At 45.6% G+C, this 24,276-nt stretch overlaps 1 protein-coding gene and 1 long non-coding RNA gene across 2 annotated transcripts; both read right to left on the minus strand.

Moving 5' to 3' along the window:
* Nucleotides 1-782: 782 nt before the first annotated feature.
* On the minus strand, nt 783-2,577 carry LOC142578424 (uncharacterized). The gene is made up of 2 exons (XM_075687811.1): nt 1,196-2,577; nt 783-1,059 (listed from the first exon to the last, which is right to left on the minus strand). Exons 1-2 carry the CDS (start codon nt 2,575-2,577, stop codon nt 783-785), a joined length of 1,659 nt encoding a protein of 552 aa, XP_075543926.1.
* A 16,685-nt stretch (nt 2,578-19,262) lies between these two features.
* On the minus strand, nt 19,263-23,844 carry LOC142578070 (uncharacterized). Its single transcript, XR_012827152.1, has 2 exons — nt 23,745-23,844; nt 19,263-21,419 (listed from the first exon to the last, which is right to left on the minus strand). It is a non-coding gene; the product is annotated as an uncharacterized LOC142578070 (long non-coding RNA).
* Nucleotides 23,845-24,276: the final 432 nt, after the last annotated feature.

Consider the following 24,276-nt stretch of genomic DNA (forward strand, 5'->3'; position numbering starts at 1 on the left):
ATCAGATTGTCTTCCTTTATTACGCGGTACCTGTTGGCGATTCTTCGGATCAGGCCGAGGGCGCTTTTGGTCTTGGAACAAATGCGTTTCAGGGCGGCTCCATTGGCCCCGTTCGACTCGATAAACATTCCTAGGACCCTGATAGTGTCTAACCGCGGTACTGGGGAGCCCTTACCGGTGAATAATGTAATGTGGCTCTCTGTTGCTGGCTTCCAGGACCGGTGTGAACCGCCTCTGGGCCGCTTATTGTAAAGCAAGAGCTCGGATTTAGCGGGCGAGCACCTTAGCCCGGTGGGGATAAGATACCGTTCCGTCACATCGATGGCCTGTTGCAAAGCACCCTCGACCTGCCCTTCACATCCACTGGAGCACCAGATGGTGATGTCATCCGCGTAGATCGTTTGGTTAATGTTCGGGATTTTGTTCAAGGGTCTCGACAGGTTGATCAGGGAGATGTTGAACAGCGTCGGGGAGATCACCACCCCCTGAGGAGTTCCGTTTGGCCCAAGCTGGATTTCGTGGGTCAAAAACTCGTCAATCTTGAGTCTAGTGGACCTTGAGGAAAGGAAGGAGCGCACGAAATTGTACGCCCGTTTGCCGACGTTACATTCTGTCAGGCTCTTGAGAATAAAGGCGTGCGATATGTTGTCAAAAGCCTTTTCCAGATCCAAGCCGAGAATTGCCTTAGTGTCGGCGTAGGTAGAGTCAATGATCTTGTGCTTGATCGGTCTCATGGCATCCTGAGTCGAAAGCCCCGACCGAAAGCCAATCATGTTGTGTGTTTAGCATTCGTTAGTCTCGAGATGGTCAGTGAGGCGGTTAAGCATGGCGTGCTCGGCCATCTTTCCAACACGCGACGTCAGGGAGATGGGCCTTAGATTGTCGATGCTCGGCGCCTTACCTGGCTTCGGTATGAGTACTGTGTAGGCTGCTTTCCAGCTCTTGGGAATGAGGCCGCTGCACCAGATATCATTCATCTTGTGCGTAAGAAGCTCGAGTGAGGCGTCGTCGAGATGCTTGAGCATTTTGTTGGTGATCCCGTCGGGCCCAGGGGCAGATCTGCAGTTGAGGGATGCGAGAACTCGCTTGACCTCAGCCACGGTAAAATCCTCGTCCATAGATGGTACGTCGCGCCCTTCGTACTCGGGAAACTGGGGGGGAGGGGGGCACCGGATCGTCCGTGGCCGCCAGGTACTTGTCTATGAGGTGCTCCATGACTGCCTCATCTGGAGCCGAGTCGGTGGCCAAATGGACAGCTTTCGCCAAAGCTCTCTTCAGGTTGGACTTGGTGTTGCCATCGTGCATTAGGGGCCTAAGGAGACCCCAGCTTTTCCCGTTCTTGAGTTGGCCCTCCACCGAGTCACACAGCTCGTCCCATTCCTGCTTGCATAGCACCTTGCAATGAGCCTCTATCATCTTGTTTATATCGGAAATTTTCTTGCGTAGTCTTCTGTTATGGCGCTGAGTCTTCCATCTCGCGAGCAGTGCCTGCTTGGCTTCCAATAGACGCGCCAGCCTACTGTACATCCTGTCCACCTCCAGATCGGTTGTCACCTCCTTGGTGGCTCTAGCCGCATCCTTCTTTATCTCGTCGCACCAACAGTCTAGGTCCATATCATCGTTAAGGACGCACTCGGAGCTGTTGGCTCGGAACAACTCCCAGTCAGTGAACCTAAAGGTCCTCGTTTTCTTACGGGCAGCCTTGATCACCACTTCGATGATGCAATGATCGCTGCCGAGGTCCATGGCTGTGTTGGTCCATTTGACATTTTCCAGGTTCTTGACAAAGGTAAGATCCGCAGTCATATCTCGGCACACCGAGTTCCCTCTCCTGGTTGGAAAGTCTTTATCGGTTATCAGCGTAAGATCTTCCTGCGTTGCCGCGTCCCATATGTCTCTACCCTTCGTCGTATTGGTACAATAGCCCCACGCCTGATGCTGGGCATTAAAATTCCCCATGACTACTAGAGGCTGACAGCCGGCCAAATGCACGGCCTTGAGAATACCACCAGGACTGGCCCTGTGAACGCTGGGTCTGCAGTAAACATTCAGTATGAAGATACTGTTTCTTCTTAAGCGCTGCGTAGGGGGGTCGACAAGGAGTGCGGCCATGACGTACTCGATCCCATTGTCCGCGGGACCAAGGTCTCGCTGAAGGCACGTGAACTTTTTACTGACCAGGATAGCGACGCCCCTTCCTTCTTCAGCGGAAGCCACCGTAAGGAAACCGGGGAGCTTGATAGGTGATGTTGGGATCGTTTCTTGCAAGGTGATTACTTGGGGTTTGTCCTTTATGCTTTTTAGGTATTGTCGCAGGGTCGCCCGTTTGCTGACGAACCCTGCGCAATTCCACTGCCACATTGTCATGACGTTAGTTCCCTTATCCCTTTTGGGCTTGGGGATGGATTTCGAAAGTGCCGCATTCAGAATGGCACCCTCCGTTGGTGAGGCAATGGCGCTGTGCAAATTTGGGACTTGTGCTGTAGATGTGCTTGGCAAAGATCCGTGGCTGGTCCCCTCCAGCCTAAGTATTCTAGCGCTGAGGTCGACCTTGCCCAGCTGAGGGTGCGCGATCATTTCTTGTACGTGAGAGAGACCTGTCTGTATGTTGCTGATGGCGTTCTTGAGATCAGACAGAAGTTATACCATCTCGTCTCCCCTTGAGTCATCCAGGGCACGCCACTTCACTGCAACCGTCTTGGGAGGGGCCTCCACTACGTCCATGGCCGAAGAGCGTGCGGCAGGTTTATAAGCTGGCTGTGTGAGCGCCAATCTTCGTATTTCCGCCATCTCAGCGGCTAGCCGACTGATTTCCTGCTTGAATAGAGCGTTTTCCTTCCTAAGACTGTCATTGGCATGCCTAAGTTCTTCGAGCTCATTCGTGAGACGCAGGTCGTGCGAGTCTTGAGAGTTGGACGCGTGCGTTTGGCTGCCACGGGCTCTATCGGCCCACGTTAGAGAGGACTTGCCTTTACCGCCGTTGGGGGTCTTCGAATGTGAGCTGTTGGATGAGTCGCTCTCAGTACGGGACTTGGAGGAGCTTCTGGAGCTGGAGCGCGCTGGAGAAGGCGATGTGAGTCGCGATCTCGAGGTAGAGCAACTTCTGGAGCCCCGTCGGCTTGTAGAGCGGCTTCTCGAGCGCAAGCGTCTTCTGCCCCTAAGGTTGGTGCTGGATTAGGCTTGCGGATCGGAGGATCGAACGATCGATGGCATGGGGAGCTGCACTTGCTGCCTGGCACGCCCGAAGCGTCGTCGGCGAACAATGTACGGCATCTTGAATCTATGCGCACACACTTTACCGGCTGTAAGGTGCGGAACAACGCAGATCTTGCATTTGGGGGTGCATTCATACTGCTCATCAGGATTTGGCAGGCCGCATCCCCGACAGATGACGTCGCTCGGTGTTGGACATACATGGGCGCGATGCCCGAGTCTTCCGCAGGCGTGGCATACGTCCACTTACTTTCGATATAGGGAACATTTCATCAGGAGCGTTCCATAGCTGACGAAATTCGGTACCCGCTGCCCGTCAAAGGCGATGATGACGATCCCAGTCTGAGCGATTCTCTTGGCTGCTAGTGCAAGATGGTTGTTCTGGTTAACAATCTTGCCATCCACCGTCGCCGGGTCGTCTTATAACGGTATGCCACGTATGACCCCCTTGCAGGTGGAGTGCGGGGCTGTTTCGTACGCGCAGAGTTCGTGGATCTTTCCTGAGATTTGGATTTGCTTGATGCGGGCATATCGATCGGCATTTTCCCGTCTGGGAGTGCTGGCCACCATGATATTTTGCTGTAAGTTCGGGCACAGAGTGCCTTGTGTGAGCTCGTGCTGGCTGATACCAGAGGCTGCAAGTATTGCGTCACCCACCGTGGCCGCTCCATTTCTGGAAATATTCAGCCCACCTCTTGGTCTAATAACGATCTTCGTGTCTTCTTTTGGAAGAACAGGCATTCGGCTTGCCCTAATAATCTTGGTCTTCAGCGCTGCGCCGCTAGACTTGTAGCCATGGGGAGCCAGAGGCGTTGCCGTGGCGTTCGGGTTAGCTTCCCGTGATTTGGCGCCAGCTCTACTAGCACCGGCAGTTTGCCATCCCTGCTCTTGAGTGACTTCCTCCGCGAGAATATTTTCTCCCTCTACTTGATATTCCATGATGGTAGCGGACGAGTGGCACTGAGCCTCCCCGGGGGCCAAGGCGTGGTCTCCGAAGTGCTTGTTAGACGCCGCCAACGGATGCACAGGAATGTCCGTAAAATGCTGAAAAGTCACTCACTGTGGTAAAAAGGGGTATCCACGTGGTCCTTACAACTTTACGGAAAAGATGTGCACAAATAAACATTGGCTCGCGATGATTAAATACAAGAAAAGCTGGGAAAATGCGGGAACCGAAGAACGCGCCTTGACTCACCGCCTTCTTCTTCCTCCTTAAAGCACATAGGTACACAAATTTTTCATGCCCGTATACGAAAACAAGCTTGCACCTCCAGTGAGTAAAGATGTGTTAACGTTGCAAAGTGGACTACTTTCTTACGAGAACTTATTAGCAAATCAATGACAACTTACAGGAAAGTACGCCAATAGCCGAAAGGCGCGAAATTGTCAGCTTGCTAAGGCGAATTTTTCAACAACTCGAAGAAAAGGCATGTGTTTGATCGAAGTGTTCCCTTTCCCTTTATTAATTTTCATGGTGCTACGGCTTTTGGTATTTTATACCCGATATTTGACGGGGACTCTTAGAAATCTACATAAAAATTATCAGTGCATACTTCGCTCGGATTTTACAGATCAACTAGCGGAGCTGTAAGCAATATTTACCTTTGTTTGCCTGTTCACTATTAAAGCACGCGAAGAAGCTCTGTGAATGCAACCGGCACAAAATCTACACATTTCAATGGCTGTGAAGTTGCGTTTTTTAGTGCGAGCACCACGGGAAGTCCATATTTTTGCTAGTACACGACGTTTCTAGCGAATCCATTGAGCCCACATAGTACGTTTGCCATTCGGAATATATAACTTTACGGAAGTCTAAGTCCATTAAGCGACGCGGAGTTCACGAGCATCGAAACCATCGCCGCACATTCTATGCAGTTCCATTGATTTCCACGTAGTACGTTCATTGCCGTCGATATCCCGTTGTCACTTGTGATATTTCCTTAGATTGAATCCCATGTGCACGGGCGTCCTTGCGTTCTTGACAAACTAATAATAAATATTGAAAATGTATTATCAGCTCACAACACTTGCGCCGCTTGCCAAATTTATTACGGAGTAGTTTGGAGGCAGGCGGGCGTTCTGGATAGCTGCGTGATATCAGCCGTTCCGCTATTGAGGAGGTTGAAATTCAACAATTGCTTTCGCCCTTTGAAGTTAGCAAACGGAAACTTCACTGCGCTGTCACGACTAAACGAAGATACACTACTGAGTTTTCGCACCTCCCGAAATCTCATCTGAAGGTATCAGCTACAGCCGTGCTGCTGTGAAATTTGAACCTTGTCAAGCCGACTTTCCGGCGACAAGCATCATCATCATCATCATCATCATCATCATCATCATCATCATCATCATCATCATCATCATCATCATCATCATCATCATCATCATCCTAGTTACGCCCACTGCAGGGCAAAGGCCTCTCCCATATTTCTCCAACAACCCCGGTCATGTAATAATTGTGGCCATGCCGTCCCTGCAAACTTCTTAATCTCATCCGCCCACCTAACTTTCTGCCGCCCCCTGCTACGCTTCCCTTCTCTTGGAATACAGTCCATAACCCTTAATGAACATCGGTTATCTTCCCTCCTCATTACATGTCCTGCCCATGCCCATTTCTTTTTCTTGATTTCAACTAAGATGTCATTAACTCGCTTTTGTTCCCTCACCCAATCTGCTCTTTTCTTATCCCTTAACGTTACACCTATCATTATTCTTTCCATAGCTCGTTGCGTCGTCCTCAATTCGTAAACCCCTAGGTTTCTGCCCCATATGTTAGTACTGCTAACACACAGCTGTTATGCACTTTCCTTTTGAGCGATAGTGGCAACCTGCTGTTCATGATTTGAGAATGCCTGCCAAACGCACCCCAGCCCATTCTTATTCTTCTGGTTATTTCAGTCTCATGATCCGGATCCGTGGTCACTACCTGCCCTAAGTAGATGTATTCCCTTACCACTTCCAGTGCCTCGCTACCTATCGTAAACTGCTGTTCTCTTCCCAGACTGTTAAACATTACTTTACTTTTCTGCAGAATAATTTTCAGACCCACCCTTCTGCTTTGCCTCTCCAGGTCAGTTACCATACATTGCAATTGGTCTCCTGAGTTACTAAGCAAGGCATTATCATCAGCGAATCGCAAGTTGCTAGGGTATTCTCCATCGACTTTTATCCCCAATTCTTCCCACTCCAGGTCTCGGAATACCTCCTGTAAACATGCTGTGAATAGCATTGGAGAGATCGTATCTCTCCGTTTGACGCCTTTCTTTATTAGGATTTTGTTGCTTTCTTTGTGGAGGACTACGGTGGCTGTGGAGCCGCGATAGATATCTTCCAGTATATTTACATATGGCTTTTCTACACCCTGATTCCGTAATGCCTCCATGACTGCTGAGGTTTCGACTGAATCAAACACTTTCTCGTAATAAATGAAAGCTATATATAAGGGTTGGTTATATTCTGCACATTTCTCTATCACTTGATTGATAGTGTGAATATGGTCTATTGTTGAGTAGCCTTTACGGAATCCTGCCTGGTCCTTTGGTTGACAGAAGTCTAAGGCGTTCCTGATCCTATTTGCGATTACCTTAGTAAATGCTTTGTAAGCAACGGACAGTAAGCTGATCGGTCTATAATTTTTCAAGTCTTTGGCGTCCCCTTTCTTATGGATTAGGATTTTGTTAGCGTTCTTCCAAGACTCCGGTACGCTCGACGTTATGAGGCATTGCGTATACAGGGTGGCCAGTTTCTCTAGAACAATCTGACCACCATCCTTCAACAGATCTGCTTTTACCTGATCCTCCCCAGCTGCCTTCCCCCTTTGCATAGCTCCTAAGGCTTTCTTTACTTCTTCTGGCGTTACCTGTGAGATTTCGAATTCCTCTAGGCTATTCTCTCTTCCACTATCGTCATGGGTGCCACTGGTACTGTATAAATCTCTATAGAACTCCTCAGCCACTTGAACTATCTCATCCATATTAGTAACGATATTGCCGGCATTGTCTCTTAACGCACACATCTGATTCTTGCCTATTCCTAGTTTGTTCTTCACTGTTTTTAGGCTTCCTCCGTTCCTGAGAGCCTGTTCAATTCTATCCAGATTATAGTTCCTGATGTGCGCTGTCTTACGCTTGTTGATTAACTTCGAAAGTTCTGCCAGTTCTATTCTGGCTGTAGGGGTAGAGGCTTTCAAACATTGGCGTTTCTTGATCAGATCTTTCGTCTCCCGCGATAGCTTACTGGTTTCCTGTCTAACGGCGTTACCACCGACTTCTATTGCGCAGTCCTTAATGATGCCCATGAGATTGTCGTTCATTGCTCCAACACAAAGGTCCTCTTCCTGAGTTACACCGAATACCTGTTCTGTAGCTTGATCCGGAATTCCTCTAGTTTCCCTCTTACCGCTAACTCATTGATTGGCTTCTTGTGTACCAGTTTCTTCCGTTCCCTCGTCAAGTTTAGGCTAATTCGAGTTCTTACCATCCTATGGTCACTGCAGCGTACCTTGCCGAGCACGTCTACATCTTGTATGATGCCAGGGTTCGCGCAGAGTATGAAGTCTATTTCATTTCTAGTCTCACCATTTGGGCTCCTCCACGTCCACTTTCGACTAACCCGCTTGCGGAAAAAGGTATTCATTATCCGCATATTATTCTGTTCTGCAAACTCTACCAATAACTCTCCTCTGCTATTCCTAGAGCCTATGCAATATTCCCCCACTGACTTGTCTCAAGCCTGCTTCTTGCCTACCCTGGCATTGAAGTCGCCCATCAGTATCGTGTATACTTGGAACAACACGTTGGAACACGTTGGAACACGTTGGAACAGAAAGCACAGCCGCCGTGGATGGTTAGAGACTACAGTGTGGGGCTGATAAGGAGAAGGTCACAGATATCAAGTACCAGCCATGGTGGCTACATCTGGATCATGGCGAAATGCAATAGCGCCCATATGTACTGCAACGTGTGTCAGGTAAAGAACCCTATGGTGTCAAAATTACTCCAGTGTCAGCCACTGGGACATTCCTCAAGTTTGTATCGTGATTTTTGCACGTGAACTCCCAGAATTCACTTTTTATGATCGAAATGCGTCATACATAAAGTTTTAAAAACCAGCTAGAGCATATTTCATCCGTCACTTCTCTTAACTGTCCGCTGAAGATGCAGTCGCTCATTTTTGAAGGAAATCGAGAATTCAATACGGCGCATGTTCAAGCTCAACGGCGTTGCGTGCCGGCAAACGCCGCGTTCTGCATGCTGCCCTTCTGCGGAACACAACAAAAGCGGGGGATGGATTCGTACGTGACCGCCACGTACGCGTGCAGGCTATTCTTTCGCGCGCATGTCGTGGGAAAGAGAGGCGAGTTGCCGTCGGGCCTTCTAGTTTGTTCGGAACAGCGCAAGAGTCTTCTTTTTAGGAAAATTGCGGCTACTGTGCCATAATCTGACTAGGGATTCGGCTAACAGGTTTCAATTGGAGTGGCTTTACCATAGATAACAAATAGACAACAAGTGCTCTTATATTTGTCTTCGACATTCGGGCCCTTCCCAACTAGTAAACTCCTTGCAGTGACACGCGCTGCCCCGTTACTCAAAGCATAAGGTCTCCAAATGATCTAAACAAACACCTAAATGTCTTCCCCGTTGAATTTCCTTGACATATCGCTATCGATTACGCTTGTTTCTAAAGTCGCTTTGCAGCCTTTTCGAGGCACGATATTGAAAATAGCACTGTCTATAGTTTGGACGAAACTAATGATAATGAACCGTTTAATTTATTTTGATCCAGGTCGATGATTATTATTAGGCGGTTTATTATTATTAAAAATATAATGTGGTGCTTAATATGATAACCAGGGCAGAAAATTTGAAATTCCACGTCTCTGTGTCCCTTCAGCGTGCATCGCACAAATATGACAAGGTTCATAAATCAATTGTCGCCGCAAACTCACCCATGAAAGTATTTTCATCGACTTCAACTTACCTACAAGTCACAATCCAATATTAAAGTGCATTGTTGCTATGCGACATGCCTAACGCGTCAAGCTTCTCCAAGCGCTAGTTCTCAAGGCGCTCACAGCGAACCCGTGCGAGCTAACCTTGCACCTGGTTCATGTGCTAGAGCATGGAATGAAGAAGTGTCTGATGTCGCATGTGCAGAGAAGAAAAATAAAGAGAAACACCTACGAATAAGAAAGCGCCACAGAAGAGCGTTCTGCGAAGAGGAGAAAACTATCGCTCTCCCGTTATCGAGAGTAGACGTAAGCGTGAAATGGCTCCCGGCGAGTAGATTGGTTATAGGATACGCAAGAAACAATTGTAAAATTCGTATAGTGCATTTTCTCAAAGTCAGACACCACAATACCACATTAAACCACGCGTGCCAATTTAGAAACGAACATCTCTGCATCTGTCGTCTCCGCCAGACAGCCACAAGCAGCTCGCTGGACACTGCCAGCTTGGCCAAAGGGTCACGAGAAAAAAACTTAAGAGTTTCGCATTTGGTTTCCACGCGCCGCCTTCTGCCGCGGTCGCCGACGGCTAGCTCACTCGTCTCACGTGACATTTTGCCGCCATTTTACCATTCCAAGCATATTGAGTAGGCACGATGAACACAAGACGGAGGCAATGGGAACGGAGAACGTGAAATGTGTCGCTGGGGCGAGCAGTTCGATTCTGATGATCACGGCCGCCAGAAGTTACGTAACATTATGGCTGGTTGATGCGCCTTGGCGCGTAGCTCTCAAGTTGAGTGCTGAAAGGCATTTTTGGGCATTTTGTGCTCAAAGGTCGAACGGGATTGACGTTCTGCGTGGTTGCACAGAATTCTGAGCAATGACTTATCACCTCCGACGAACACCCGCTTGTGCGATATAAGTTCGCTCATTAGCTTACGCGCAGTTTCCTGGACAGTTATTGCTTTCAAGCGAGTGTACTAGTGTGTGACCACGTAAATTGACCTGTCCGGTTGGCGCGCCCCGCTGTGCTTGGACCTTTCGAAAGCGATGGAGTCCGTTAATGTGGTTTTGAATGAACTGTCTGGTTCGCACTATTTAAAATCACGTAGGACCTACCTGTGAAGTAAGGCCATCGGTTCGCGCGTCCAGCTCTGGTTTGCAGGACTGTTTCGAGTAAACTGTGCTCTTCGCGAAGCTTCCTTACCACCGAGCTATTTAATTTCACGTAGTACCTACTTTTCAAGTAAGCTCATCAGTTCGCATGTCTAGGGGGCTTAGCGCTATGGAAAAGAACGCAGTCTGCAATCTTCTCAGCAAGCTGTTTGGCTCGCTCAGTTCACATAAATACTGTTTCACTCAGTTTGCGCGGCGCTGTTGAAAAGACGTTGCACATACATCTCAAGTGAGTTGCAAAGCCTGAGTCACGCGGGTTTCTCTGATTAGTGTTATTGCCGACACCGTACACAGATTTGACGTAAGCATGTTATGCTCACACGGGGAGTAAAATTTTTGCAGGATTTGGTGAATTATGAAGTGATGAGCCATCAGACTCCTTGACGGCAGATACGGAAAGGTCTGCGAAATATTCCTAAGCAAAATATGGCTTAAATGGCGAAGGAAATACTGCTGATTCGTTTTTACGCCACATTAGTGGGGGGGGGGGGGGGGAGGGGCATGTGTAGTACTTTTTCTTGAAAGCAAAAAACAACTATCACGTTATAGCGCGCGAGGAATACCTTTGCAACCGCAGTTAGGCGATCACGAACGGTCACCGGAAAACTATAAACAATGAACGTGTCTGTGCATTCATACTTCGCATAGCTGCATATTTGGCCTAAAAACAACACCTGAGCGAAAAGGCGCTGGAGTTACCTTTTACTCCACATCTTGTAGCTATCTTACTCAAGCTCCTCAAAAATAGGTCGGTTCCTATGAATTACGTGTTTCAAGTGCATAGAGAAGATGTTGCATCAGAATGTTTTCTAGAAATTTCCAGACCCTGTTTTATGTGGCTACTTACGCTTTGGATATTTCATGCGGTGACCCAGAGAAGTGTATTAACACTCTAATTTTTTTTCATGCATGGTTAAAATATAGAACCATTTCATTCGTGAGGAACTTGAGAAGCCAAGAGGTGATGGTGAAAAATTTGAAGTGCAAGGCAGTACCAAGCATACATGAAGTTCTTGGGGCAGTAACTGAGACCCACGGAACGTCTAATGTCCTACAAGAGACTAAACATACTCGGGAAGTACCTGACTGCCTAGGAGGGACTGCGAGCTCCGCTGTGACTGGAGCATCGCCATTGGTATGCTCCGCCGAAGCTACAGGTGTATATACGTGTATATTAGTATATTACGTGTATATTACTATGCGCTCAAACGTTGCTGAGAAGTATGTTTTAAAACATTAATTGTAAAATTAAATCCTTTGTATTGCATTTGTTTAACCTTGACCAAGAAAAGTGATAACTTATATTGTCTTATGAGAAGTGCAGTCGACCGTTGAATTAAACACTCGTAAGGGCGGTCTTCATTTTACGGGAATTCTAGCTACAAGTGCCGACTAAAGGTATCGCATGTTTACATCCAGTGTTAACAAAACAGGCAGGAAGGTAGGTAAAGGATTAGACGAGCCCTATGGCACCGTGACGAAATGTTACAGCGTTGTGGCTGTCTTTCATGCCCAAGAAAATAGTTCAATGTTTTCCAGCTGTGTAATCACGCACAGAAGCCTCAAGTTCAGTAGTTCACAGTAGTTCACAGTAGTGTACAGTAGTTCAGTAGTCACAGTAGTTCAGTAGTGCCCTGCAGTAACGATGTTTGTGAAAGTAGGCCGGTGTCCCAAACATGTTACATAAACTTGACGGCTCGACGTAGCAGTAACAGATTGCAGGAAATCTTTTATTCTAAGATTGAAGGACAGAGGTCAGGCATTTGTCTCTGTATTGTTGCCTAGCTTCAAAGCTCATCAGCTCAGAAAACTTTTACAGATCATCCGCACTATATCAAAGTGGCAGACTTGAGTGCCCCAAGTGAGATACGTTACAACGGACTTAGTGCAGATAAAAGTGCTGTTGAGGATCGTGTCTCCTTTCTTTAGCTTCGCCATCCCCCCTCCCCACATGTAATGTAGCAAACTGGACAAAGTCGGATTAAACATGCGCACTTTGCATCTCGCTGTACCTTCGCATTGGTCATTTATGCTGATGTTTTTTTTTATTCTACGTGTGTTTGGAGGAGACGATAATGCCTGCCTGGTAGCGGAGGCATACTGGATTTGAAAAGGGGACAACAAATGCACAACCAAGGCTTTACTATTGCTACACACACAGAAATGCACACTTCCAGGGTAAATACATGCATTGAATCCAATATTTCGTTAGTATGTCTTGCGGTTCTTTGAGGACCACTTTCAATTTCATTACTTTCCATTTATATTTCATGCACTATCAATAACCTTTCAGCTTGAGTAAAAATGTGTGTGCGTAAACATTGACTCTTCTTCTTCTTGCAAGAAAACATCGATCAACCAGGGGCGCTATAACGTAAAACTATTCAAAACTTTTCTATTCCAATTCTTCAATCAGCCCTCCGCGAAAGGTAAAAACTTTTTTTGGGTGAGACCCACTCAACCTGCCTGTCTTGCGACGTACGAAAACCGGGATAGCTCACCTTATGATATGACGTGTGCGCAATGATTATGCATGATTTGACGGAATAAATGAAGAATAGTTATTTCCGATTTCACGATCTTTCACCATTAGCCCTCGGCTATTGGTTGAAAATTTTCGGCCTGCATCTCCTTCATCTGGCTGTCACCCGACGTCACCAAACCGCAAAAACTCTCCGCGTAAATGTGACGCATATTAGTCAAAGGTGCAACAATATGCCAAAAAACTTATCTTTTTCCCGAATAGCTGCAGGCTGCTGCCTTCCCAAAGTAATAAAGGATGGCTGCCGACGATGACTGTAGCACTGGCTACTCGTTCCTGCCGGAGAGCATGGGTTTATTTGCATACCATAAAACTTTTTGCGTGGCCGTGTGATGTTTCCGAACACTTTTGGAGCGTTTACGACCGCGTTCTGACAAACTCTCCTTTGCTAAGGATCTGTTTTAGTGTCATTCTTAAGCTTCCGTTGCATGCCGCTACAATTCTCGGCTATCCACCGCCAGGTAAGTAACGGAAAGCGGACCAATTGCAGACGCAGGTACCACCCTCTTCATCCGTTTATCGATATTCATTGCAGTCGCTCGGCCCCATCGAATCCCTCTCCACTTGAGCATGCTGCTCGCCTCTTGTCAGCCAATTAGATAAGACAAGCCGATCAGTGCAGAAAATGTTATTCGTTTTTCAAGCAAACAAAAGTGATCTCCAATGAACAAGGAAAGCGTTTGGTTGGTCGGTTCAGACAACCCTAAAGGTGACCGCCCAATTCTTGCGTCGGCGGTTAGGCAAATTTGATGTCAGGAGATTGGAATAAAACCATATTGGATTGGCTTTACCTTAAAGGGCCCCAGGCTTATTTTTAAACGATACTCTATAACTGCATTCTTGCAATAAATAGATGTAAAAGCCCGTTTATAGAGGTGTAATACATGTTGGAAATTGGCAAACATACAGAATGGCGCTGCAACAACTGGCAATAAATTGTTATTCCGCAGCCTCCCTGTGTAAGGGGCACGATGCCATTTGTCTCTGACTTGCTCTACGTTGTCAGCTAAATTGACACCTTCAGGAAAGCATGCAATCACAAACTAAGAGGTGGAGGCAAACATCGGAGATTTCTAGCACAAGAGTAACATACAGCACTGAAGAAATTTTCTTTACTGCAACGCAAGTTTTCACACAATAGTTGCCACTCGACAGGTAAACACCAATATAGCCTGACGGTAGTGTTTATTTTAAGATTACGACAGCACAGCTATTGTGGGCAAGCAAGGGAAGCCTCGATTTACAGTCAGTGCTTCGGCAAAGGGACATGGGGGTCTTCATAAGCTGTTCCTTCCCTCCCTGTTCCTTGTGGTGTGTCAAATGAACCATTTGGGTAAACTGTAGCCTTGTGGCAGTCTGGTTGATCGATGTTTGCTTGCAATAAGTAGCAGGGTCAATGTTTACGCAGAACGCATTTTTACTCACGCTGAAAGGTAATTGCTAGTGCATTAGATATAAATGGAAAAACCTCTCCAATGCACTAACTAACGAAATTTATGGTGGCAAAAATTTATGGCGAAAAAAAACCACAAGACATATTAATGTCTCACCATCAACAAGATATCGAATTCGATCTATGTATGCGTCCTAGAAGTGTACATTTGTGTGTGCTGCACTACTAGTGCTTTGGTTGTGTATTTGTCATCCCTTATTAAAATCCAGTATGCCTCCGCTGCCAGGCAAGCTTTCTCGTCTTTGTCCCTCAAACACAAGCAGAAAAAAAATGAGCTTACATGACGAATGGGAAGGCAGAGCGAGAAGGAAAGGTCGCAAGGTTAACTCGGCTTTGTGCAGTTTGCCACATTGCATGTGGGGAGGGGGATGGGGAAGTTGAGGAAAGAGGACACAAGTCTCGATAGCACGTTGACGTGCACTAAGCCAGATTTAGCGTACGTAAATTTGGGCACTAAGATCTGCCAATTGGAGCCCAGGTTGAATAATGAAATTCCTTCTTGGGTGAGTTTGCGCTGAGAATCTTGTTATGAACCTTTTTCATATTTGTGGGACTCGCATTGCAGCGACAACGTTAAGTGCAATTTAAACTTCTTATCAACGGTTATCATCTCCAGCGTCATGATTATTATTATCAATAATATTCCCCGTAGTGTGATCAACGGCATGGCTGAGATAAAATTATACACTTTTCAGCCATCAGTGTTGTCCCAGCTACAGGAAGCGCTAAATTAAAAATCGCCCTCGAAAAACGCTGCAAAGAGACTTTAGAAACAGACGTAACCAATATGCATGAGGGGGGGGGCACTCGCCGGGAAAGACATTTAGGAATTTATTTAGGTAACTCAGTAATCTTCTGCTTTGTGGAGCGGTGCAATGCGTGTAACGACAAGCACTTCAGCATCTGGCAGTGCCGACATATATAAACACGCGTAAACTTGCTACGCCTTGCCGAACACGTTGTCTTGTCTTCGGTAAAGTGAATCCAATTCAGACGTGCTAGCCGATTCTCTGGTCAAATTAGGGCCCAGTAGCTGCAATTTCGCGAAAAGAAAGAATCTCGCGCAGTGTTTGACAAACTACAAGATCAGCACGCACGAAAGAAGAATGAGAAAAATAGCGTGCGTGCGTACTCCGCGGTCACGTACGCATTAGGTATCAGTTTGTGTTGTGTTCCGCGCATGAGCAGCATGCTGAACGTGTCGTTTACAGGTACGCAACCCCGTTCTGTAGTACAATGCGCCGTATTGAATTCTCGATTTCCTTCAAAAATGAGCGTCCGCAATTTCATCGGACAACGATCGGAAGTGACGGGGTGAAAAATGCCGTAGCGAATTTTTACAAGTTTATGCATGGCGCCTTTTGCGAATGAAAACTGAATTCTAGGGCTTCACGTGCCAAAATGACGAAATTAATATGAGGCACGTCCTAGCAGCTGACAACGCAGTAATTCTTACCATATGGGGTTCTGAAACCGGCCCCCAATGCAGGATACACGGGCACTTTTGCATCTCGCCTCTATCCTAACGTAGACGCCATGGCTGCTACTTGTTATTCGTGACATCCTGTTTAGCAGCGCCACGCTGTAGTCGCTACACTCTAAAAACTAAGGGAGTGCCGGGCACTCTCTTTGAGGGAGTAGCTGCTTGTCCCATACTTCACTCTCTTTTCGAGAGTAGATCGACCCTCTTTGAGAGAGAGTAGGTCAACTCCTCCTGACAGAGTTTTGTTACTCCACCGCAAGGGATTGCTAGTACTCTTCCGCAGAGTGATAATACTCTTCACACAGAGAGTGCTAGTACTCTTCCGCAGAGTGCTAATACTCTCCCCGCAGGGTTGATAGTACACCGCCAGACCGAGTACTTCTACTCCCCCAAACAGAGTGCTTGTACTCCTTCAGAACAGAGTGCTAGTACTCTTCCCAATACCCTCTTAGCCAAGTCCTGGTCACGCATGCAGGCAGGAAATCAGATCAAATTAGGGCCGCTGATATACTGTTCCGTAGGCGGCTCCTCAGAGACACTGGCCCGATTCCAAGCGGCCTTCAGAATAGGCGTGAGCAAAGTTATGCAGGATTTTAAAGTCATTTTTTCCTGGCCATTTGCTGCCTACCGTGAGGCGTGACTGCTCTGAAGCGGCCTATGCGTATGCGTCACGAACGCCACTGAGGAGAAAAAAAAGCGAATTAACACTTAATCTGCAAATATCTTCGCAAATTTCACAATCAGGAGTCACACAATCTAATTAGAATACAATTGTCAAGGGAATCACATACTTATCAAGAATCACAATGCTCTATACATCATGTGAATTCGAACCCGCGTACACTCGCATTTGTACAATTCAAAACGCACATCATAACCATTACACCACAGCGCCGCCACGCGCAGTCGTGTTCCTTTAGAGGTTATATATATACCAAACGTATTTGATGAATCTGCTGCTGTGGGTGGGGTTTCTCTGCAGTGTGCTGTGCTGTTGTGTACTGGAATACGTGTGCGTTTGCATCATTTCCATTCGTTGCTACGACTAACGAAGGAAGACAACGTAGACGACAACGTGAGAACTATTCACGGCTTGTCGTCACCGCAGGAAAATAACAAATGTGCCGTTCAGCTCATGATCGAGTGCTTCTCCAGTCCATGTTCTCCAAAATACGCGGATACAAAGTATTGCGCCAACCATCCACGTATGTGAATTTAATTCGCGCGTATACTGGTGAGCAACTGCGACGCCAGTACCAGGCATTTCGACGTGCATCACGCTGCCGTGTAGGCGTTCTTTTCAAGTGCATTAGTTTGGAGTTTGGTTCAGTCCGCTGTGAGCTGTTGTCCTGCATTAGCAGCGGATCGTTAGCGTTTTGAAGCGCTTGGAGACTGCTTATGCCGATAGCCGCGTCAAATGCATTGGCACGCATGTTTAAATGACTAATGTGTCCACTTGTTACGCGTGCACTGCTCGTATCCTGTGGCAGTGCTCGTTCTAAAAGCTTCGAAGACCATCTACACTCATGCGTGTGTTCAATTTATATATGCACAGGATGGACTTGCCGGCTAGTTGGTTGAGCATTTTAGAAGAAACAGCGCAACACAAGGACGACGCAAAAACATGCCACACCACGAAGCGCTGGTGTGGTTGATGCTTTTTTTCGTCCTTGTGTTTGAGCTGTTTCTTCTTCCACGATACACGCACACCACAGGTACGCGAAAGTTTAGGAGCATAAGTGGTTAACTCTGTTTTCCCCGTTTTCTCTCAGTGTCAATGGCACAGTGCGTTGCCCGGAATTGTGCACGCTTACCCCCATATGCAGAAATGCATCATAACTTGAAGCCCATGCTTGACTTGATCTAAACGACGCAAGTCGTGAACGCACCAAAAGAAAGGCAGTGAGCGTTTTGGGGGACGTTCGCACCAGGCGTCGTTTATAACAAGTCAAGCATGAGCTTTGTATTAAGATACATTTCTGAATACGGGGGCTAGACATCTGCTTCTTCCAGAAAATGTCGAAGAAACGCCCGCCAAAACCAGGCACATTCGTTAACTAGGCATTACGAAGCTCCATAGAAAAAAAGAAGAGTGGTATTAAAAGCTTTCAGTATTTTTCTTTACTCCAAAATAGTTGCGCTCTCGTGGCTTCACTGTACAGAGATAGTGCAGCGTTAGCTAGAAAGCATGAATTTCCTAACTCCATGCCAAAATAAGCTTGTAAAATTATTTAGGTGCTAGAATCCAGGGTTTGTAGCGATCCTTGAAAATCCTTTATTTCTAAAATGCCATTTTTCAAGGCATTGAAAACCCTTGAATTTTTAGAAGTATTGGAAAGTCCTTAAACTTGTACACTTGGCTAGACTTAGCAGACATTGCCAAGCGCTTTTTTTCCCTTCTGTGACAATCTTTCGCATGTCACAGAAAATTGTCTCTGGAGGTAATAGAAGGAAAGCGACATCCTTAAAGTTGAAATTACAAAGGAGCTGCAGATACCAGTTTTAAGCACATGGAACCGGCGACAAATGTGCTTGGAGGAGCAGAAGCAGGAAGCTCAACAGTTGAGGCATTCGAAGAGAAGCTGTGAAGAGTAAATTGAGAGCGACAGACACAATAAAAAGAAATTAGAAATGACTATTGCTTATTTGATGGTGAAAAAAGCTGAGGCAACAGATGACATCGCATACACTGTCAAACCAAACATTCAAAAACTGCAAATGTTGCAGGTCCAAGTAGTTAATTGTGCTATTGCAGAAAAACTTTGAGCGCTTTCTTGAAATGCTTCCTTGTGTGCGTTTAGTGGTGGGCGGTGAAAGGCAAATTTGCTGTCTTTCAAATGTTTGAAATCACTGAAATGCGATTTGTTTTGTTTTCTTTTGTTTGCATTAAAGTTAACGGTGTTCTTGAACAAGTTATTGCCTGTCCAAACTACTACACACATTGCACGAGGTCCATGAAGTTACTGTGTCGGGGCCTCGAAAGTCCTTGAAAACCATTGAATTTTTTTTCTTCAATATTGCTACGAACCCAGTAGAACAACTGTCATGGAGTAAAAACCTTGGCTGAACAGGGGCTTATACGCAGAGCACAGGAAGACTAGAAATGCACTAGTAGGCATGGAGGGCCCTGAAAAAAATGTGCCACATCCGCTCGTCTGCCTTATGTTTCTGCACCGACTGTCGCATTTTTAATAGAAGTGCACTTTCTGTTCTACTCCAATAAACGCAACATTACGAACTCCAGTGTGGGGCAGTCCTTCAGCCAGTGCAGAACTTTTTCTGTACATCCGAGTCAGCTCTGTCATTTTTCCAGCATTGTAGTACAAGATTTGTTAAACTGGTTTAGTAGAATATGAGCAGTATACTCTTAAATTTGCTGTTTATTTGTATGCACAAGTTCAGGTCCTCAGTTTGGTTGCATGACAAATTGCCATACCTCAATAGATACAAGAAACAATTTTATTACAGTTTAATAAAATCCAAACAGTAATAATCACAACAATATAATGACATACATTTCTTTTGGTACGTATACAGCCCATGTCTTGGCAGTGTATAAATTCAACTATACACCGCAAATACTGTGTCCTGACCACTATTATTCACATGTGTAAAACCATCACAGCAATTCAACAAATATCACAGTAATTAGTGACATACACTTTGTAACTGCTTTACATGAACATAATGTATACAAATGGTCCCTGTGTACCTACACATGACTAGTGCCACCCGAGTACTATTACTCACAGGTGTAAAACCAACAAAGCAGTTCTTTAAAAAATATCACAGCGCTTAGTGACGTACATGCTGTAACTCCCTTGTAGAAACTTAATACAAACACGTGAGGACACAGAAAGCTAGCAGTGGGCATACATGGGAATACCACCGCCTCAATACTAATTCACAAGTGTAAAACCAACGAAGCAGTTCTTTAAAGAATATCACAATGCTTAGTGACATGCATTTTCTAACTAGCTTATATAAGCTTTATACAAATATGAGAACATACACAAAGTTAGCGGTGCACCCGCATAGAAGTGCGGCCATTTGAACACAATTATTTGCAAGTGTAAGCTCAACAGAACAGTTCGTTATAGTGATGCACATTTTGTAACTGCCTTACACAAGCTTAGTGCAAGCACAAGAATGCAGAAAAATATAAATTAAAAGCTTCCTCTATGCATACACAAACAGATCAACACAAATGGTAAAAACCGCTTCGAAGACAAATGTGACTGTGGCAAAGCGCAGTGCTGTGCCGGTTGAAATTGCCACCCACAAAAGTATTGAGGAATGCTTAAACCACAGGCAATAAAGTGCTGAAAGACTGCGTCTCTAACGTAACTATTTTAATTCAAATTTCTTGAATATAGGGCTCGCTTGCAGATAAGGCATCTGATCCAACTGACCTGATTTTACACCTGCTACATGCATACAATGCACTGAGATATAACTGGTAATAATAATTATAAAAGGCATTTAAAAACTTGATAGTATGATGAAGATGCATGACTAGAAAAGTTCTGTCCCCCTCGTACTTGTTAAAAAGGTGTAAGTACGACATGTTCTTTTTTTTCCTAAATTTTTGCATTAATGGACAGCCGGGAACCTCGAACCGACACAAAAAAAAAGATACTGCTATGTTAATAGTGTTATGAATAATTTTTTGTGAAAGCTTTTTTACAGACAAGTTGCAGTCTCGTTTCTGGAGGTTGAGCTGTATCTTGCAAAATAACTTGAAAAGTGGTCACATGGGATCATGACACTATGTCATAATGTTAGTTTCAGTTGACTCTCTTGCCCTACAAGTCGCTGCTCACTGTGGCCAGTGATGCAACAGCAGTGTCTGTGTGATTTTCATCACACTTCTGTCCTATGCCATTCTTACCAGAGTTGGTGGCACATAGATACCCAAATTTCGATAGTGTTGCTTTCTCAGGTGGTTGCTTTTGATTTGCTCAATATCAGTTGGCACTTCAGCTCCCATCAAACTTCTTTTTTACCTCTTCAACAACAACATCAACAACAATCTTATGACACCTGTGTTGTCCTTCTAGTTGCCTACAAAGACCAGTCAGTCTAGCAACAACACTGACAGTCTCTACTATCTTGTAATGGGGGAGAGGTGTGTCCCACCATGTGTTCCACATTGTTGTCACTATGTGGGGTGGCTGGGGAGGCAACAACTGTAATATGTTTGCATTTGCATATATTAAAGTGATGCTTGTACTGTGTTATAACACCTAACTTAGTCTTGTACTTGCTCCACAATAACACTGGCTCACAGTCGTGGTGAAAAGCTTTTGTATGTTGAGCAAATGAGTTGTATCCACTACAAAAAAAGTCAGTGATAGCACACATATTGCTCTACCAGGCCTGGTGTGGTTCCTTCTGACACTGCTGCTGATGCTGACGCGCTGCTGCTTGCCTCGTACACTGTTGCAGCTGCAGTAGACATGGCAGTTTCTGTATCTATTGCTGCCGTGTCATCTGTCATGGTAACTTCCAAGTGGTATCGGGCTCACTTCTGCAACAGAGATGTTGTTTGCCCCTTGAGGGCTCTCATGATCAGGGCCAATAATTTCGTAGGCATTGTCTCCTGCATCGAAGAACCATTAAGAACAGCATGAATTAATAAACATAGCTCTAAAAAGTACGGACATCAAGACTTAACCACAAGCTTTGCACATAAGTGACCGGGCTTAATGAATAATACTTGCAGGAGGAGTTACACAATTGTTTGTGTATATTACAGTAAAGCCTCATCAGAAGATATTCAAGAGGCACGGGAAACATGTCTCTCGAAACCAAAAATTTTGAGACACTGAGGAGCCAGACTAGATCACTTTATTATGCATCATCACTAAAGTATGTTTTGATATATCTGAAGGAATAAATGCTCAGGGTGGCTTAAAGGGCCCCTAAACCACTTCTCGACATTTTTTGAACATTTCAAGTAAACACGCGTATCGAAATCAGAATGCCGTCACGATCGACGAAGCCAAATGCCAGAGTGCATAGCACTGCCGGAGCACCACAATATGAAGAAAATGACCCCGTGCGCCTCTCTGGACCTATCCTGCACCCCCCAGTTTGTCCTGACGTCACCAGGCTGTCTCTGATGATGTCACCAGTTTCCGGTGCTGTCGATTGGTCGAACGAAAGTGTACGACTGCCGGCAAGGCCTACAAGCAAATACACACACTCCTTCTTCCTCGTCGCGTTGCGCGCGATGCTATTGTGGGCAGCCAATGGGGGCAAAGAACAGAAATGCCAACAGAAGGGTCTCCCTATGAGGCTCTTCAACACGAGTCACCATACAGTTCCGTTGTATTAGCGCCACCCCTCGCAGGACGACGGGCCAGCGCGGCAGCAACAGAGCTCGTTGGTGTTGGCCTGTCCCGTAACATTTGGAGGTGTACTAGGCAAGGAAAAGACGATACTGTCCATATGGCGTGTACCAGATGAAAGAGTAAAATGAGTGGGGACTACTTTTCGATAATCAAACACACGTAGCTCCACTATTACTGCACCGTTTCGAAAAATTCTCGTGGCTACCTGTTCATTGCCTTATTGTGTAGAACTCCAACACCGCAACTAAATTTCAACCTCGGTGGTTTAGGGGCCCTTTAAAGAAGACATTCACAGCTTTTTAGTGACTGTAGACTGTGTTAGCTTCCTTCCCAACTTCTGGAATTTAAACGCTTCACTTTGCAAGCCTTGTTGCTCGCAGTACCTTTGAGGTGCTCTTAGACGCTCGTCAGCTTCAACTGCCGACACTTTCTGCCCTGCACTGTCCTGGTTGCCCTCCTTTTCTGGTTCATGCTAAAAGAGACATGCGCGATTGACTTGTGTAAGGATTGCGTGATCTTTACGCCCTTCGGAGCACACAAGGTGCACAAAGTGAATGTGTCTGGGTTGTGTCCCTTCGAAGTAGTGAATACTTAAAAAGTCATCCTTAGTAGCAAAGGTGTCTCTTGTATACAGTATTGTTAACGTGGCAAACATCGGAAAACCAACCAAACCATTTTCAGATGTCTCTTACAACCAAGTGCATCTTGTAATGAGATTCTTCTGTACTGAATATTTTTCAACTATGGATCATCTGCATGTACATATAGTCACAAAGACATGTTGTGTGGAATGGCGAATCGGGAAACAGTTCGTACTCTTACTTTTTGTCCCTAACCTAAGCAGCTGATAACAATATGATAAAAAAGCAGGCAATGACGCTAGAATGGAACATAATCATTCAGCTCTAAACAGTTTTTTGGGCCCACATCATTCCCCCATATGACATAAGGAAACAACATGATTGCAGTAATGGCTGCATGTGATCTGAGTTGATTGAAACAAACTATACGTAAGGTTGTCCTATATGTAATTTTATCAGAGTGCTTTTTAGATGTCCTGCTGATGATCCTGGCTGCGCGATGCTTCTCATGCTTTTTGGCACGATGCCTTTTTTTCCACTCCACTTTTTTTTTCAGATTATCTCCCCTTTCCCTTCCCCCTTGTGTAAAATAGCACACTTGAAGTATCAAATCTGTTGAACTAACGTGTGTATCAAACCTGTTAACATGTGTGCTTCTCTGTGGTCTGTGTTGTATTTTTGCGCTGCACAATTCAATTCAAGATGAAAGATGGAACGTCCCTGCCTTTAGTTTAATTGTGTGTGTGTGTGTGTGTATATATATATATGTCTCTCTCATGTTTTGAAATATATGTACATTAAGGAGTGCCTGCATGCTCTTCTCTCCTGCTCCAGTGACGAAAAGGAGAGCCTGTTTATGTACCATAGTAAAAAATTCAAAGGCTTTCGCTGTGCCCATTACATCCCTTATCATATGGATCTGTCACAATACAGAGTAGCAGTGGTCCATAATACTAGCCCATCCCAACATAATTATAAATTAACACATACCGACATGCTGCGAAACAGCTGTTGCAAAGCCGCTGGTGAAGGCAATTTCCGCAGCACTGCAGTGGTACAGCCGAGTTCCACCTGTATAGTGACAAATCCATATGCGTGTTAGCAATTCAGTAGTTGCTGATGGTTTCATAAGCTTTACACTACACAATACAGTAATCTAGACAACTTTGTTGGAACAAATGCACATAATTAGGACACCACCTAAACACTAACACGATTAATTGCCCCCAATCTCTCACTCACTAAGGGATAATACTACTGAAACATCGGTGGAGAGCTCAGATTAACACAGCCCATAAAGGACAAGCGTTCTTTGAGGAAAACAGCTATAACAGCGGTTAGTTTTCTTGATCATTTTATGTGGTAGCTTTGATTTAAATGTCATGCAGTACTATAAAATACGAAGTGCCGCATTTCTACCAGCAGAAGGCGTCGTCAGGCTGTCAGGCTCATGGTACAGCAGATTTTTGCACCGTTTGTCAGTGAGCCGACACATACAAAGAAAACCGAATTCACACATACA

The sequence above is a fragment of the Dermacentor variabilis genome, chromosome 4 (genome assembly GCF_050947875.1).
Source record: "Dermacentor variabilis isolate Ectoservices chromosome 4, ASM5094787v1, whole genome shotgun sequence".
NCBI classification, from domain to species: domain Eukaryota; kingdom Metazoa; phylum Arthropoda; class Arachnida; order Ixodida; family Ixodidae; genus Dermacentor; species Dermacentor variabilis.

Coding starts and splice junctions, on each gene's coding strand:
- LOC142578424 (XM_075687811.1), bottom strand. CDS start 2,577: ATGATCGCGCACCCTCAGCTGGGCAAGGTCGACCTCAGCGCTAGAATA. Junction 1,060..1,195: donor ATGGAGCACCTCATAGACAA/GTACCTGGCGGC, acceptor CCTCAACTGCAG/ATCTGCCCCTGGGCCCGACG.